At 35.9% G+C, this 15,457-nt stretch overlaps 3 protein-coding genes across 3 annotated transcripts; 1 reads left to right on the forward strand and 2 right to left on the reverse strand.

Moving 5' to 3' along the window:
* The first annotated feature begins 746 nt into the window (after positions 1-746).
* On the forward strand, positions 747-4,861 carry LOC149405638 (mitogen-activated protein kinase homolog MMK2-like). The gene is made up of 6 exons (XM_089607576.1): positions 747-1,239; positions 2,100-2,229; positions 2,312-2,449; positions 3,278-3,610; positions 3,997-4,180; positions 4,468-4,861. Exons 1-6 carry the CDS (start codon positions 1,064-1,066, stop codon positions 4,638-4,640), a joined length of 1,134 nt encoding a protein of 377 aa, XP_089463702.1. The 5' UTR covers positions 747-1,063; the 3' UTR covers positions 4,641-4,861.
* A 1,158-nt stretch (positions 4,862-6,019) lies between these two features.
* LOC149405639 (uncharacterized) lies at positions 6,020-8,455 on the reverse strand. The gene has a single exon (XM_089607574.1). It carries the CDS (start codon positions 7,920-7,922, stop codon positions 6,114-6,116), a length of 1,809 nt encoding a protein of 602 aa, XP_089463700.1. The 5' UTR covers positions 7,923-8,455; the 3' UTR covers positions 6,020-6,113.
* A 2,073-nt stretch (positions 8,456-10,528) lies between these two features.
* Positions 10,529-14,742, reverse strand: LOC149405640 (putative polygalacturonase). Its single transcript, XM_089607594.1, has 6 exons — positions 14,541-14,742; positions 14,114-14,455; positions 12,560-12,686; positions 12,126-12,300; positions 11,928-11,998; positions 10,529-11,428 (listed from the first exon to the last, which is right to left on the reverse strand). The coding sequence occupies exons 1-6, from the start codon at positions 14,583-14,585 to the stop codon at positions 10,719-10,721; spliced, it is 1,470 nt and encodes a 489-aa protein (XP_089463720.1). The 5' UTR covers positions 14,586-14,742; the 3' UTR covers positions 10,529-10,718.
* Between the last annotated feature and the right edge of the window lie 715 nt (positions 14,743-15,457).

The raw sequence follows: 15,457 nt of genomic DNA on the forward strand, positions 1-15,457 counted from the left end.
CGTATGCAAGTTGGCTATTTACAAAATATTTACCAAAAATCGACTAATTTACAATTTCTATATTTTAAGTGGTTTACGTAGCCAATTTTTTGTTTAATTTTTATAGATATTAGAAGAGTTTCGGGTGGTAAACTAAAAATAAATCTTTATTTATGTATCTATTGAGAAATTTCATTAATTGGGCTTAATAAGCCATTAAATATCAAGATTAGACCCTAATGTTTAAAAATATCTGAATATGGACTTTTGACCCAAAATCGGACAAAAGTACCATTGATTCAAAAAACTCATATTTCTCTCTCATTTTCATCACAATTCTTTTTCATGTTCGAATCGGTTGCGCTAGGATTAGAATTTTCGGTGAAAAATTCTAGCGCAACCGATTCATGTTCTAATCCTAGCGCAACCGATTCGAACATGAAAAAGAATTGTGATGAAAATCATTTGAAAATGAGAGAGAAATATGGGTTTGTTGAATCAATGGTACTTTTGTCCGGTTTTTTGTCAAAAGTCCATATTCAGATATTTTTAAACATTAAGGTCTAATCTTGATATTTAATGGCTTATTAAACCCAATTAATGAAATTTCTCTATCTATTTTAACGAGGTTTGTGTTTCTTTACACTTGAGTGAGACTCGAAATAGCTCGACAACGGACACGTCACACCTACCAAGTCTCCACCAACTAGTTTATATTTATTATTATTTTTGTTTCATTAGTCCAATATATTTCATTTTTCGTCAAGTTTGAAAACAGAGAAAAAGTCCGCTTTTATTTCACGGACGTTGAGTTCAAAAGGATTTTTCCCTTTCCTTGATCCGTAGAAAGAAAGAAAGTTCACATGAGCTTTACACGAAGCCCGTTTTAATGACTCACTAGTCACATGAAAAGAAGAAAGGAAAGAAAAGAAAAGAAAGAAAGAAAACCTCATTGACCATACACACAAACAAGAACAGCAAAAGAAGAGTAGAGGGAATAGAACTCTCTGAATCAGCAAGAAGAAGAAGAAGAAGAAGAGAGAGAGAGAGAGAGAGAGAGAGAGAGAGAGAGAGAGAGAGAGAAATGGCAACAGCGAAGGAGAAAGAGACGAGCTCGTCCGGAGAGAGCAAGATCAAAGGAGTTCAGACTCACGGAGGTCGATATGTTCAGTACAATGTGTACGGAAACCTATTTGAAGTCTCTAGCAAATACGTCCCTCCAATCAGGCCTATTGGTAGAGGTGCTTATGGCATTGTCTGGTATGTTTTTTTTTTTTTAATTTAAATTTAATTTTTTAGTTTGATTTTGTTTTGTATGGTTCATTTGATTTCTGGGTTTTTATCAAAATATTTTGTAATATTTTATTTTTTGGGGGTTCAAGCATTTGTCTTTTATGATAAACAATAAGTTCGATTCATTTTTATTGTTATACTAAATGTTGACATTCTAACAGAAGTCATTTCTTATAAGCTCACAAGGATATTATTAATTAGAGTTAGGCCACCTATATGTCTCATAATATCAATAGTTTATTATTTATTTATACGTGTAAATAGTTAGCCTTTTTGTCTGATCACAAGTCTACTCTATTTATGCAATTGATTCATGGTGATTCCTATTTTCTGGTTTAGACTAACAGCTAAACAATTAATAATATATTTACAAAGTCAAGTAACTTGTTTATTTTACTAACGTAATAATTTAATTATTATGCGAGTTGCATTTCGGTCCTTGAACTAGAGTTTTGGAACATAATAGCCCTCAAAGTATTGATTCTATAGCCATTTTTTAATGTGTCAATAGTTTGTAGTCTTTTTTTGTCTTGATCACAAGGCTACTCTATCTATGTACTTGATTCATGGTGATTCATATTTTCTGGTTTAGACTTTGCTGATTATGAGTATTTTTTTTCTGCTAAAAATTGATACAATATTTCCAAGGATTTGTTTGGGGATAAGTTGTGACAGAACAAGGTCATTCAGCAATAAATAGACATGAATGAAAGGAAAGAAAAGAAAAAAAAAAATAAAAAACACTATTTTTTTATAATCCATCTTAATCATCCTAGGTAGTTAGTAGTTACATTTATTCTTGATTAATTTTTAATTTATTTTTGCAGCGCGGCGGTGAATTCAGACACGCACGAGGAAGTCGCGATCAAGAAGATCGGCAACGCTTTCGACAACAGGATTGACGCCAAAAGAACTTTGAGAGAAATCAAGCTTCTTAGGCACATGGAACATGAGAATGTTAGTCTTGTTTTTTTTTAATTTAATTGAATTTAACTTTTGTTCCTAACTTTTTATGTGCTTGTTCATGAGTTGATTTTAGGTTATTGCCATCAAGGACATTATAAGACCTCCTAAAAAAGAGACCTTCAATGATGTGTACATTGTTTATGAATTAATGGACACCGATCTTCACCAAATCATTCGATCTGATCAACCTCTCACTGATGATCACTGTCAGGTTTGTTTTTTTACATGATTTCTTTATCATCGTTGTTCATTATTATAGATCATGATTTTTTAGCGAACATGGACGCTAAACTATTATGTAAGTTGGATTTTGGTCCTTAAACTAGTTTTTTTTAACAGAATGGTCCTCGCACTATCAATTTCATCGGCTACCGCTGAGGGCATTTTAAAAACTGACATGTTACAAAGTTAAGAACTTACTAATTTTATAAAATGACTTATGAACTATAATGCAAGTTGCTTTTTCGGCCATTAAACTAGTTTTTTTTTTTCTTTTAACAAAATAGTCCTCAAACCTTTGGTTTGTAATATTATAGTCTTCTAACAGCTAAACAATTCATAACATATTTACAAACTTAAGTAACTTGTTAACCTTATTAACATAATAATTTAACTATTAAAGAGTTGCATTTCGGTCCTTGAACTAGATTGAGCCCCCCCTCAATTTTCTTCACTTTTTGCTAGATTTTTTTTAAAAAAAATTTTACCCTAAAAATTTATAAATCACCCCTCGCTGATCTTTTATGCGATAATATGCATATTAGCCTCCCTAGTTTAAATTGCTGGCTTCGTCGCTGCTCATGATTCTATAACATTTTAGTATTCTAATAGCTGAACAACACAACTATTCATTTTATAAAAAAGAACAATGAACTATTTTATGCGAGTTGCATTTTGGCCATTAAACTATTTTTTTAACAGAATAGTCCTCAAACCATTGGTTTTGTAGTCTCTTAATTTAGTCCTTAAAAGACAACTTCGAAATACTTAAATCATACTACCCCTGACCCTAGAATCATGTTTGTTTGATTGATTTCAGTACTTTCTTTATCAACTCTTACGGGGACTGAAATACGTGCACTCGGCAAACGTGTTGCACCGTGATCTGAAGCCGAGCAACTTGCTGTTGAACGCGAACTGCGACCTGAAGATCGGGGATTTTGGGCTGGCTCGGACGACGTCGGAGACGGATTTCATGACAGAGTACGTGGTGACTCGCTGGTACCGAGCTCCCGAGTTGCTCCTCAACTGCTCCGAGTACACCGCCGCCATCGACATGTGGTCAGTCGGTTGTATTCTCGGCGAGATCATGACCCGAGAGCCTCTCTTCCCCGGGAAAGACTATGTTCATCAGCTCCGGCACATCACCGAGGTAGGTTTTATCCATTAGAAATCTTCTTTTTTTTCACTTTATGACACATATGTCATGAAAAACTGCATTTAATGACAAGTATGTCATAAAAAACTGTATTTAGTGACAACTTTAGTCGTAAGTGAAATGAAGCTTTCCTAATGGATAATGAGAATAAATTTCTTCCAATTAGTTCAAAAATTTGAAATATTAATATATTAGAAGGATTTTACCCTACTCCAATCCATTAGTTAGTTCAAATGAAGAATCAAATAGTAGTCTCGGATATGGTCAAATTTTGTGTTACTAGTTCACTTTTTTTTTCTTCTTCTTTTAAACTCGGATATGGTAAAAACAAAAATTATTATCAGTTCTTTTATTATTTTATTTTCTTTTTGCGAGTAAAGTTGATAGGTTCGCCGGACGATGCTAGCCTCGGATTTCTTCGAAGCGACAACGCACGGAGGTACATGAAACAATTCCCACAATGCCGGAGGCAACAATTCACCGCCAAATTCCCCAACATGTCCTCCGGCGCTGTCGACCTCCTCGAGAAAATGCTCGTCTTTGACCCCACTCGACGCATCACCGGTACAAAAAAAAAATAAAAAGCATATTTTTTCAATTCACATTCGATTTATTTTCTTATTTAAATTGGGTTTCAGCATATATAGTCAATTAAGATTGACGCATTTAGCCTAAGTTTGTCTAAAATTAACAAAACTATGCGAGTATAAGTGTCAATAATTATTTAACCCTGTCAATAATTTGTTTAATAGTGGTAAATTTCTCATATGCACGAGTCAATTAATTTCAATTTTCTATTTTGTATAATTTGTTAATTTAACATATTTTATTTACGTGATTGTGGTTGATAGTGGAAGAGGCGCTTTGTCACCCGTATTTGTCGTCGCTTCACGACATAAACGACGAGCCGGTTTGCACTCAGCCTTTCAACTTCGATTTCGAGCATCCTTCTTGCGGCGAAGACCACATCAAAGAGCTCATATGGAAAGAGTCAGTGAAGTTCAATCCTGACCCTACCTACTAATTACATTATTTACAAAACTGCCATTATCATTTACCTTTGCCTTATTTCTTCTATTTTCATGCTGTAGAAACATATTATATGGTGGAAAAACTATTTTCCCTTGTAAATTGAATATATATTCATATATTACTATTGTTGTTGTTACTCTCCCGGATGATAGGAATAGCTCTCTCGAGATTATTGTTTTAATCATATTATCATGCTAATGAGCTTTATGATCATTTTGGTTATTTTAATTATTATTGTTGTATGAGCTATTTTATGAGTCTTATGACTACTCATGACTCACGAGGACTCTCCATGGCAAGAGTTCAATTTAACTTGATCAGGTTAAGATGGTGGCATTGAACTTCTCATTGAGAAAAAAAAAAAACTTGTGTGGCTATATAATAAAACACTGATTATTTATTCTTCATAGATTGTGACGATCTCTTCTTGTTTCGTAATAATTTCGTGACTGGCACTTAGTTTTTGCTCATCTTTTTATTTCGATTTTATCAAGTCATTTAACTCTACTCTGAAGGAAGAAGAAGAAGTAAGGGTATTTCAGACTTTTCATTAGTAAAAATACTTGGTTTTCTTAAGAGTACCAAAACATGACTTTATTTTTAAATGTGATGTCACAAAATGCTTGGTTTATCAAGTTTCATTTTATAGGGTAGATTATTTTATTATCAGTATTTTCTTTTGTAATTTTCCAAAAAAAAATATATATTTTCTTTTGCGGAAAACAAAGGGCATATAGAAATTATTGCACTCTTGCGGTTATAAAAAATAACTATTGCATATATTCCATTATTTGGCAGTTGTTTTACCGTTTAGTCAGTAGTTAAAGGAATTGATATCCGGTTAAGCATAGTCCTCTTTTGATCCGGCTCGAACCGGAAACTCCGATAGCCCCGAACCCTTCCAAGTGAATAGCTCCCAAGAATTAATTACTTGTTTTAACAATTTATTTTTTTGGAAACATAGGTCACAATCCGCTAATTCGTTAATACTAATACTTTTAACAATAAATTATGGCCCTTTGACTCCTTCGGTGCAAAATAAATGAAAGTTTCTGTATTTTTTCATATCATACAAGATCACTTTTTTATTTTTTTATTTTTTTTGTCTGTGCTCACAATACGACCTCGTGAAGGATAGTAAAACCTGAATCTACCATTTTTCATGGAACCCGTTTTCTTGTAAATTAGTTACATTATGAAATTTCCAAAAATACATAACACAAGAGACCAAAGCAAAAAAAGTGCAACTTTTGGTAAAAATGCAAAAACCTACCGGATTAAGCCTGCTCACTCCTAAAAATGAAAAAAAAAAAGAGAGGTCAACTTTCCATTCTTTAAGAAACAATAAAAACGAATACAAAGTACAGTGTATCCCAGTAAATTCAATTAACCAATTGATGTAAAAAAAATCGATCTATTAAAAAGTTGCATCAGTAGTCATTAATTAATCAACCAATCTTCGACACTAGCCCGCCACTTGCTCGAGGAGTTCTGCGGCGAGCTCGTCGTCGCGGCTCTTTCCGAGCCCTTCCAAGAGCGCACGGTAACTGAGACTCGTGGGATCGAAACCCACGCCCGACGCCTCGTCCCGAGGCTTGTAGCCGCCGATGAGGATGCTGTAGCTGACGTGGCCGGGCTTGATCCCCCGCACCTTCATCTCCGCGATAAGCCCGCGTGCCTCCTCGACGCTCCCTTCCCTGCAAAGCCCGTTAATCAACAGATTGAACGTCACTTCGTCCGGCGAGACTCCCAGTCTCTCCATCCTCTCCAAGACCCCGAAAGCGCGCCCCGTTTCGCCGCCGGCGCTGTGGCCGTCGATCAGAGCGTTGAAGACCGTCCGATCGGGACCGACCCCTCTCCCCACCATCGTCCTCACGAGCTCCTCCGCCTCCGCGGTCTTTCTCTCCCGCGTCAGAGCGTAGACGAGCGAAGTGAAGGTCGGTCTCGTCGCGGCGATTCCTTTGCTTTCCATCTCGTCGCGGAGAGAGAAGGCTTTTCCGGCGAGTCCGAGCCGGGAAGCTCCGTTGATCGCGACGTTGTACGTGACCTCGTCGGGGCTCACGCCGCTCTCTCTCATCTCCGCGAGCAACTCCTCGGCTCTCCCCGGTTTGCCCTCGAGAAATAGCCCGTGGATCAACGGGTTGTAAGTCGAAGCGGTCGAGTTCACGCCCCTCTCGGTCATTCCGTCTTTGTACCCGAAAGCCTTCTCGAGATCGCCTCTCTCGCAGAGCCCCTCGACGAGGACGTTGTAGGCCGCGGCGGTCGGGGCTATTCCGATCGTGATCATCTCGTCCAGAGTCTTGGCGGCCTCGTCGGTCTTTCTCTCCTCGCACAGTGCGTTGACGATCGGGCTGTACGTGTGGGAGTCGGGTTTCAATCCTCTGCTTCTCATCGCGTCGAGGATCACCCGAGCTCCTTCGATCCGGGCCATCGAGCAGTAGCCGTGGATCAGGGCGTTGTAAGTTGCGTTGTTGGGCTTGATGTCGAGAAACTCCATGTAGTCGATGAACTCCTTGGCCTTCTTCAGCTTCCCTTGTCTTGAAAGGACGCTGATCATGATGTTGAAGGTCACGACGCTCGACCTGATCTCGAGCCGGAACATGTCAGCGTACACGACCCAGGCGGCCTCGAACATCTCCGATCTCAGGCAAAAAGTCAACATCTCGTTGCAAGTCTCGATCTTTGGGACCAAGCCCTTGTCTTTCATGGCGTGGAAGCACTCTATCGCCTCGTTGGCCTTCTTCGCCTCGCAGCAAGCCCTGATCAAGAGTTCGAACACGCCGGCATCGTCGTCGTCGATGCCCAATTGCTCTCTCGCGATCCACAGCCCGTCGAAGATCTCCCGGATCGATCTGGAGTCGTCGCCGTTGACGGCGATCTTGAGAAGACGGAGGGCGGGTTTCGGCGACGGAGCTCCGGCGAGTACGGCGACGGCGAGGCACTGGGATTTGACGTCTAGGCGGCGGAATTCCACGTGTCCTATGAAGCGGAGAGCGAGGTCTGGCTTTTCGCGGAGGCTGAGGAGAGCGTGGGAGGTTTGAGCGGGCGAGAGGTGTTTGATTAAATGCCACTGAGAAGAGTTGATCAGGTTTAGAAGAGAGTCTTGAGAATCGGTGTCGGATTTCGCCGGGACGATCGGAGGAGGGTCTGTTTCCGGGGTCTGAGGGGTTGAAGAGAAAAGCGCGGCGAAGTGTGAAGGGTGGTTGAGGACGACGGGTCTGAGTGTTTTGAGGTACTTGAGTGTTTGGTAGTTGAGAAACATGTGGGGTTTCATTGGGAGTGGCGAATAAATTACCGTGATGTGGTGGCCAATAACGTGACGATGGCCGCTAGATTGGAGGGAATCCCGGGAGACCCGTTTGGCGGGATTTGCATTTCGAATGTGACTATTGGGTTTTCGATTAAGCCCAAGAAGTTGCAATGGAATTGTACCGACGTGGCAGGGATTTCCAGCGACGTTGTTCCCACGCCGTGCGGGCTTTTGATGGGCCAAGACCCTTTTCAAATAACTTTCCAGCTAGAGAGTTCTCAAATTTTCAAACAACTTTCCACTTGAAAAAATTACCATTCATTCTCAAATTGGAGACAAACTCATTTTTAATCATATATCCGAAGTGAAAAATTCTAACAATAAAAAAAATAGATTTTAAACTCAGGTAAACATGATTGTAGGTTGAAAGAGTTGAATGGTAATTTGAGAACTCTCTAGCTGGAAAGTTGTTCGAAAATTTAATACCAACTCGTAGCGAATACAGAGATTTCAACTGTTACTGATCGAGCTACGAAACTAAACAAAGGTTTAGGAAAATTTGAATCAGATGAAAGTTCGTACCCCATGATTGTAGGTTGAAAGAGAGTCGGGAGATTTCGAACTACGGCGAGGACGATTAGGCGCAGTGAAGATAAACCCTGGACACAAAATGAGATCTGATATATACGCTGTGGGTTTGGGTATTTATCGGCCCATTTTGTTGCTTTGAGTTTCAACCCGATGGCTTTAGGCCCAAAGAGCTTTGTTTTCTATTTATGTGTGGGGAAAAATTAATTTAATATCTTTCGTTATTATTTTATTGAAAAGAGATATATTAAAAAGAATAAGAATATTGCAAAAAAATGATAACATATATAGTAAATGTGAGAGGTTTATTTCTCTACTCCTTATAAGTGGAAATTTATGGTGGAATAAAGTAGGTTTAAAAACCAAATTATCTTTCTCAAGTTCCTCTTTTTTCCTCAATTTACTTTTTAGATGTGAATATAATATAATAAAATTAACAGTAAAATAGTTTTTAATTTTTTTATATTTTATTTATAAATTAAAACTATGTGTCTAAAATATTTTTTTTCTAATTATTTTTTAACATAATTTGTTATAGAAGAAAAAAAAATTAATTTTCTCTTTCTTAACTTGCTCAAAAATTTTATATGTAAAAATAATATAAATACTTCTCATAAAAAATAATTTCTTGAAGATTTTTATTTTATTTTATTTATAAACTAAATAAATACGTATTTGTATATTGTATGTCTAACTATTTTGCAATAGATATTTGATAGTTTGTTGGATATTGATTTATAATATAATTAATAACAAATAGAATTATGAGATTTGTAAACAAGTAGCCTGAAGGGTCTTTTAAAATAATAGTCAAAGTTTGTATTTTTTTAAGAAATTAGTCACCGACGAGTGGTTCGTCGTGTTCCTCCTCCTCGAAGCCTCTCGTGACTTCCTAGAGATCTCCGCCAAAGTCTGGGAATATGACGGTGAAGACCAACCCCGACGATCGGAAGCCCTCCGCCGCCGGTGTATTGCAACAGCCAATGATGCAGCTACGCTGTCGCAAGGGAGTGCTCGGAGGTCGACACTCGACTCCAATCGACCGGTGAGGGAATCCAGGTCGCTCTGCATCATTAGCTTGTCTTCGACTCTTTCGGGATTTGGTTCGAATTTGACGGCGATTTCAGATTCTAAGGTTTTTTGTTCGACTCTTTCGGGATTTGGTTCGAATTTGGCGGCGATTTCAGATTCTAAGGTTTTTTGTTTGACAGTTAATCGGATTAACTGTCACAGTTAATCTGTCTGGCAGAGTTAATCTGATTAACTATTACAGTTAATCTGATTAACTGTGACGAATTTCTTCCGAAAACGATTTCGAATATCGGCGAGTCTCGCGATTGCGCCGATCCAGCCATGCCATCCCGTAGGTCTCTAGAAACTTCCTAAAGTTGTTGCATACCTGTAAAAACATATTTTATTTTATTAAAAAAAACAAATAATCATGTTTAGTGCCTTTAATAGTTGTCAGATAATTGTATTATTATTTGTTTTTTTTAATAAAATAAAATATGTTTTTACTTGTATGCAACAACTTTAAGAAGTTTCTGGAGACCTACGGGATGTCATGGCAGAGTAATTTATGGAATTATCAACATTAGTGTAATTATTACATTTTTTAAATGAGTAATTTCAGAGTACTGTAGAATGAACAGTAAAATCGGGGTTCTTCTTTATATATATATATATATATATATATATATATATATATATATATATATATATATATATAGCTGCAAAATAATAGAAGGGTTGGATAGTAAGTTGAAATTAACAAATTAGTAAAATAGGTATAATTAATTGTCTAAAATTAGTAAAATAATAGAAATTTATAAAGATGCGCAAGTATCAAGTGTCAATAATTCTTTGTCATTATATATATACACTTTTTATATACATCAAGTTTTTTTTTTTTTTTTTTATAAACAGTCTCAAACTTTACCTATTTTGTTAAAATTCAAAACCTTAATAATTTGCTATATAAACTTGAAACCTTGAGGGCTTGACATAATATTTGAGCTACAGAAAATTAAGAAAAATCAGAATGAGCATCGGACGTTTGAATCACGTCACATAAGAAGCTTCACGATTTAAATTATTCACGAAAACACACTGAAAAATATTGAAATCGTTTGATGTTAGTACATGATGATAACGCAAACACACACACACAGAGTATATATTCAAGTTTTTCTAAATATGATATATCAAAGCATTTATCTTTCACTTATGATTCTAAGAGCACTTCTTTTTATAGGAACAAGACTGGACTTGAACGTAATCGCTCGGAAATGGGTCCTCGGGGAAGTCACAAGTTGTGGACTTGTAAGGGTCTTGGCCCATCAAAAGCCCACACGGCGTGGGAACAACGTCGCTCGAAATCCCTGCCACGTCGGTACAATTCCATTGCAACTTCTTGGGCTTAATCGAAAGCCCAATCGTCACATTCGAAATGCAAATCCCGCCAAACGGGTCTCCCGGGATTCCCTCCAATCTAGCGGCCATCGTCACGTTATTGGCCACCACATCACGGTAATTTATGTTCTCGATCACGGGAAGGGCATTTCGGTCATATCCATCGTCCGGGTGGGACCCGTAGTTCCCCGTCATCCAAAAAACGTACTTCATTGTTTCGAGTCTCATTCCTCTCACGTACACGTCTTTCACGAAGCCCCCTCTACCCACCCCGGTTTTTATTCTGACCGCGGATTCTGTATTTATTGCAAGTAGGTCCTCGGCTCTGACGTCTTGAATCCCGCCCGACATTTCGCTCCCCAGCGCGATCATGGCGCTGTCGGGGGAAATGCACGTGAGCCGTCGGATTAAGAGTTGTTTTGTTGGCATAGCGAACGCAATGCCGTATTGGTCCCACCCGCTCTTAACCGCTATACAGTCGTCGCCAGAGACGATGTAGCAATCCTCGATTCGGGTGTTTGTGCAAGAATCTAACAAAATGTGAATAAATAAGTTAAGTTTTTGGTGGGTACTAAAGAAAGTATGTTAATGGCAGGTAATCAAAAAAAGTTTCGTATAGAGACATTTTACAACAAAAATTATTGATTCGAAATATCCGCTTAAATCTTTGATTGAAATTTCATTATTTTCTTCATAAAAGAATCAATGAAACTTCAGGTTTTCACTGACTTTCCATCCAAGTACTGATTAGAAAGCCATTTTTTGAATATAAATGCTAATAGAGTTTCTAATATTTCGACGAAAGTTTAATAATATCTAAAATTATAAAATATTTGTACTCCTTTTACGAATTGCCAAAATTGAATATTGCCGATATTTGTGATCGAAATCCACTAAAAAAAATAAATTTTGGCCGAATTCGAGTGAAAAAAGCGACAATTAAGTGTGTGTCTTTTAAATTAATTAAAAATATATATTTATGTTATTTTTTAATGATAAGAATAAGACGAAAACATTGGAATAACCTACCTGGGTTGATCCCATCAGTGTTTGGAGATGTAACAGGAGCAAGGATTGTAACACTTCGAACAATCACATTGCTGTAATTTCAGAAGAGAAGAAAAATTAAATCATATTTAGAATTGAAATTTTGGATTATAAAAAAATATGCCTCGACAAGAAAAGTCAAACGTTAGTTGACTAAGAAATGACTAGTTAGGCATGTACCTGCAATAAGTAGGATGAATGTTCCAAGAAGGAGAATTGACCAAGGTTATATTAGATATTTGAATATTATCGGAATACATGATTTCAATCAGGTATGGCCGAGTGTATTGTAACTGTTTTGCGCGGAACTTTTTCCACCATGGTTCACCTTGACCATCAATTGTGCCATTGTCACCTAACACCAATTACATACATAAATAAATAAATAAATTTGGTCACTATATCAATTGACAACAATCTATCAAATTTTATTTTTTTTGGGCAGAATTGCCGAGATTTACAAATGCTATAAAAGTAGTCAAATTTTAACTTGAAAAAACATTTTTCCCAAACTAGTCAAGTGTGTATTATATAATGCCAAAATTGTGACTAATAAATCGTCTCATACATTAATTAGTGTTAGTTAGAAAGTGAGAATTACGAGTAATTGATACCTGTAATTACAACATCGGTGAGATTAGTTCCAAAGATGAGACTTATAAATCGTCCGCCTCCGCCTTCTGAATCCCTTCCTCGCCCGTACGAGGGCAAGGGCTCTATCAGTGGCCATTCACTCTCATCCTACACAATTAGCTCAAAAAAATATGGCACTACAAATATGAAAAATTACGAACGAAAAGACAATCCCAAGACTCTATATCATTGGAAATGATACATTTTGGAAATTTTAGTATTACAAAAAAGATTAATTGTTGCTAATTCTTTCCAAAATATTTTCAATTAATAGTTAGTCGAAAATTTTCGCTTAAAGAGAGACCATAGTTTTCTGAAATTAGGTCTTTACTTGCATTTGAAACCATGATATTGCATGTTACATTGAATTTGAAGTTTTTTTCTTCTTCTTTATGGTTTCATTGAAGAAAAATAGTCAAACTTTTGGAAAAACTTGATTTATATCCCATGTATCACATATTAGATCGAGATATCTATGTTGAAACTTGATGTGATTCCAAGTCATTCCCATCTGATCACAATATGGCCCATTATTCATAACATGCCACGTGCCCATCGAAAGTGGGGCCCAAAAGCTCGTCCTAAAAATTCATTTTCACGTGATAGTGTTGGGAATTTCTCCAGATACCTAGTGCTTGTTTGCTTATTTCACAAATACTAAATACTGGCTACTAAAAAAACTTCATAAAATACCAGTGACGGAAATATTCCTTATCTCAAATAAAACTGTAAATAGTAATAATAATAATAAAAAAAAAGTTAAATACAATAGTACATAAAAAAAACCCAATAAACATGCCAAATAAAACTGCTAACCAACGGTAAGAGAAATTTCAAAGACAAAAATTTAGGAAACTTCGTGTTTAATTGAAATGTTGAGATTATTTTAATAATTTTTAAAAATATTAAATCTATATATTTACATCACTATTAATAGCATATTTAAATCATGAAATGTTTTATTAAGTCATATATGATCATTTTTTTTATGATTTTCAAATTATTTTAAAAAAAATTATTCAAAAAAATAATTAGATTAGAATAATATATTTTGAAACTAAAAAAATATATCATATTTTGACTCAAAAAAACTTAATAAAATATATATATGTTATTAATAGTGATGTAAAATGATACATTTTATACTTTTAGAGGCGAGAATAATCGCCGCATAGATACATATGATTTTTTCCTAGCAATTTATTTGTCCGTCATATAATTTCTTGGATATTGCTCGGTGAACTACATTTTTTTTAGAAGCCATTTATTAAAAAAAACAATATTTTTTTTCTAGAAGAATTAAGACAGAACACGTGTTGATGAGTACTTGATAATAATTTAGAGTCAATTAATACAGGCGGTGGATCAAATTTGCCAGCTTAGGATTATAAGTTATAACCAACCATTGAATAAAATTCAATTATTAGTATAATTAATAATTGAGAGCACGATTGAGAGCACGAATTATAATCTTTCCCAAAATAAAATTAAAAAAAAAAAAGATAAAAAAATTATTTAATTAAATTGGTTTTAACCTGGGAGCCAAGAAGAACAGCGTCCTTGTGAAGAAATAGAGTGAAATGACTGGTGAGATTGAAGCTTCCGGTCAGCCATTTCCCCGGAGGAACAAAGAGCAAAGCTCCACCGTCCGATGAGAATTGGCTCAGATGATCGATGGCTGTCCGAAACGCCGCCGTGTTCGAGGTCGTTCCGTCGCCGACTCCGCCGAAATCCGCCACGGAGGCGCTGTGGGCCCGGCAGTTCACCGCCAAGTAATCAAAGCTCTCTATCACGCGCGCTTTTTTTCTTCTGGCTTCGGCGACCACGTTGTTAGTCGCCAAAGCCAATACCAAACCCAAGAAGAGCATTCTCATAGCCTAAAAAATATATTTGATAACACTAATTTACATGGCATATACAATTTTATTATATATCAAAGCTTATTATGAAAGATGTTATTACCTTATTATCAGTTGGCGATGGAAGTCTAGTGAGGAGAGACTTCATTGTGAAAAAGAGGAATAGAATAATAATGGAATGATGTTCTTCAATGGTTTAATATCTCTATATATATAAATATAGTAAAAGTGAGTTATTTATTTCCTTCAAAATCCCTTTAAACGGTTTTTTTCATAACACTTCATATTGTAGTCATATGCAAGGCATTGGTGGAGTATAAGGTTCAATATATATTTTTTAGGCTTGTGTACTATGTATATGTATTATGTGACTTTTAAGGGCAGGAATATTTATGATTCTTCGTATACGCTAAAATCATGTATATATATACAGTTGTTTACTCTATATTCCCCGTATTTTATTTTTACTCTCCAAGTTGTTTAATTATCCTATATATAAATAGTTGTTTATGGGTTATGTGTTGTAACAAAATAAAATATGATAATCTTGTATATGATCAGAAGTGGGAAACATATAGCACAAAAGTATACCCACCATTAAGTGTTCAAAATGGAATATGTGCACATGTTAGGTAACAAAATGTACAAATGAGCACATATCTCAATATCATGATATATTATATAGTATTTAGTCTTTAATATTTACATTTTCCTGGCAAAGTTGGGTAACAAAACACAAAGCTTTTGAGGATTTTTCAAGTGGTATGTAGCAGTAATAGTAGTAGTAACTAGTAACCACTAACTAGTAAGTCAAAAAAGGGGTTTTTTTATTATTTATTATTTATTTTTTAATGCAATCCACTAATTAAAAAAACTTACCAAAATAAGAGAATAATTTTCCGAGAGAGTTAATTAGTTTAGTTGAAATACAACAGGTATGGTATTGTGTCCAAAACCTTTCATTTAAAATTTAATGACATCATCAAGTATATATATATATATATATATATATATATATAT

The sequence above is a fragment of the Urtica dioica genome, chromosome 2, assembly GCF_054948205.1.
Source record: "Urtica dioica subsp. dioica isolate 48M chromosome 2, U.dioica_male_clone48M_v1_H2, whole genome shotgun sequence".
In the NCBI taxonomy this organism is placed as follows: Eukaryota; Viridiplantae; Streptophyta; class Magnoliopsida; order Rosales; family Urticaceae; genus Urtica; species Urtica dioica.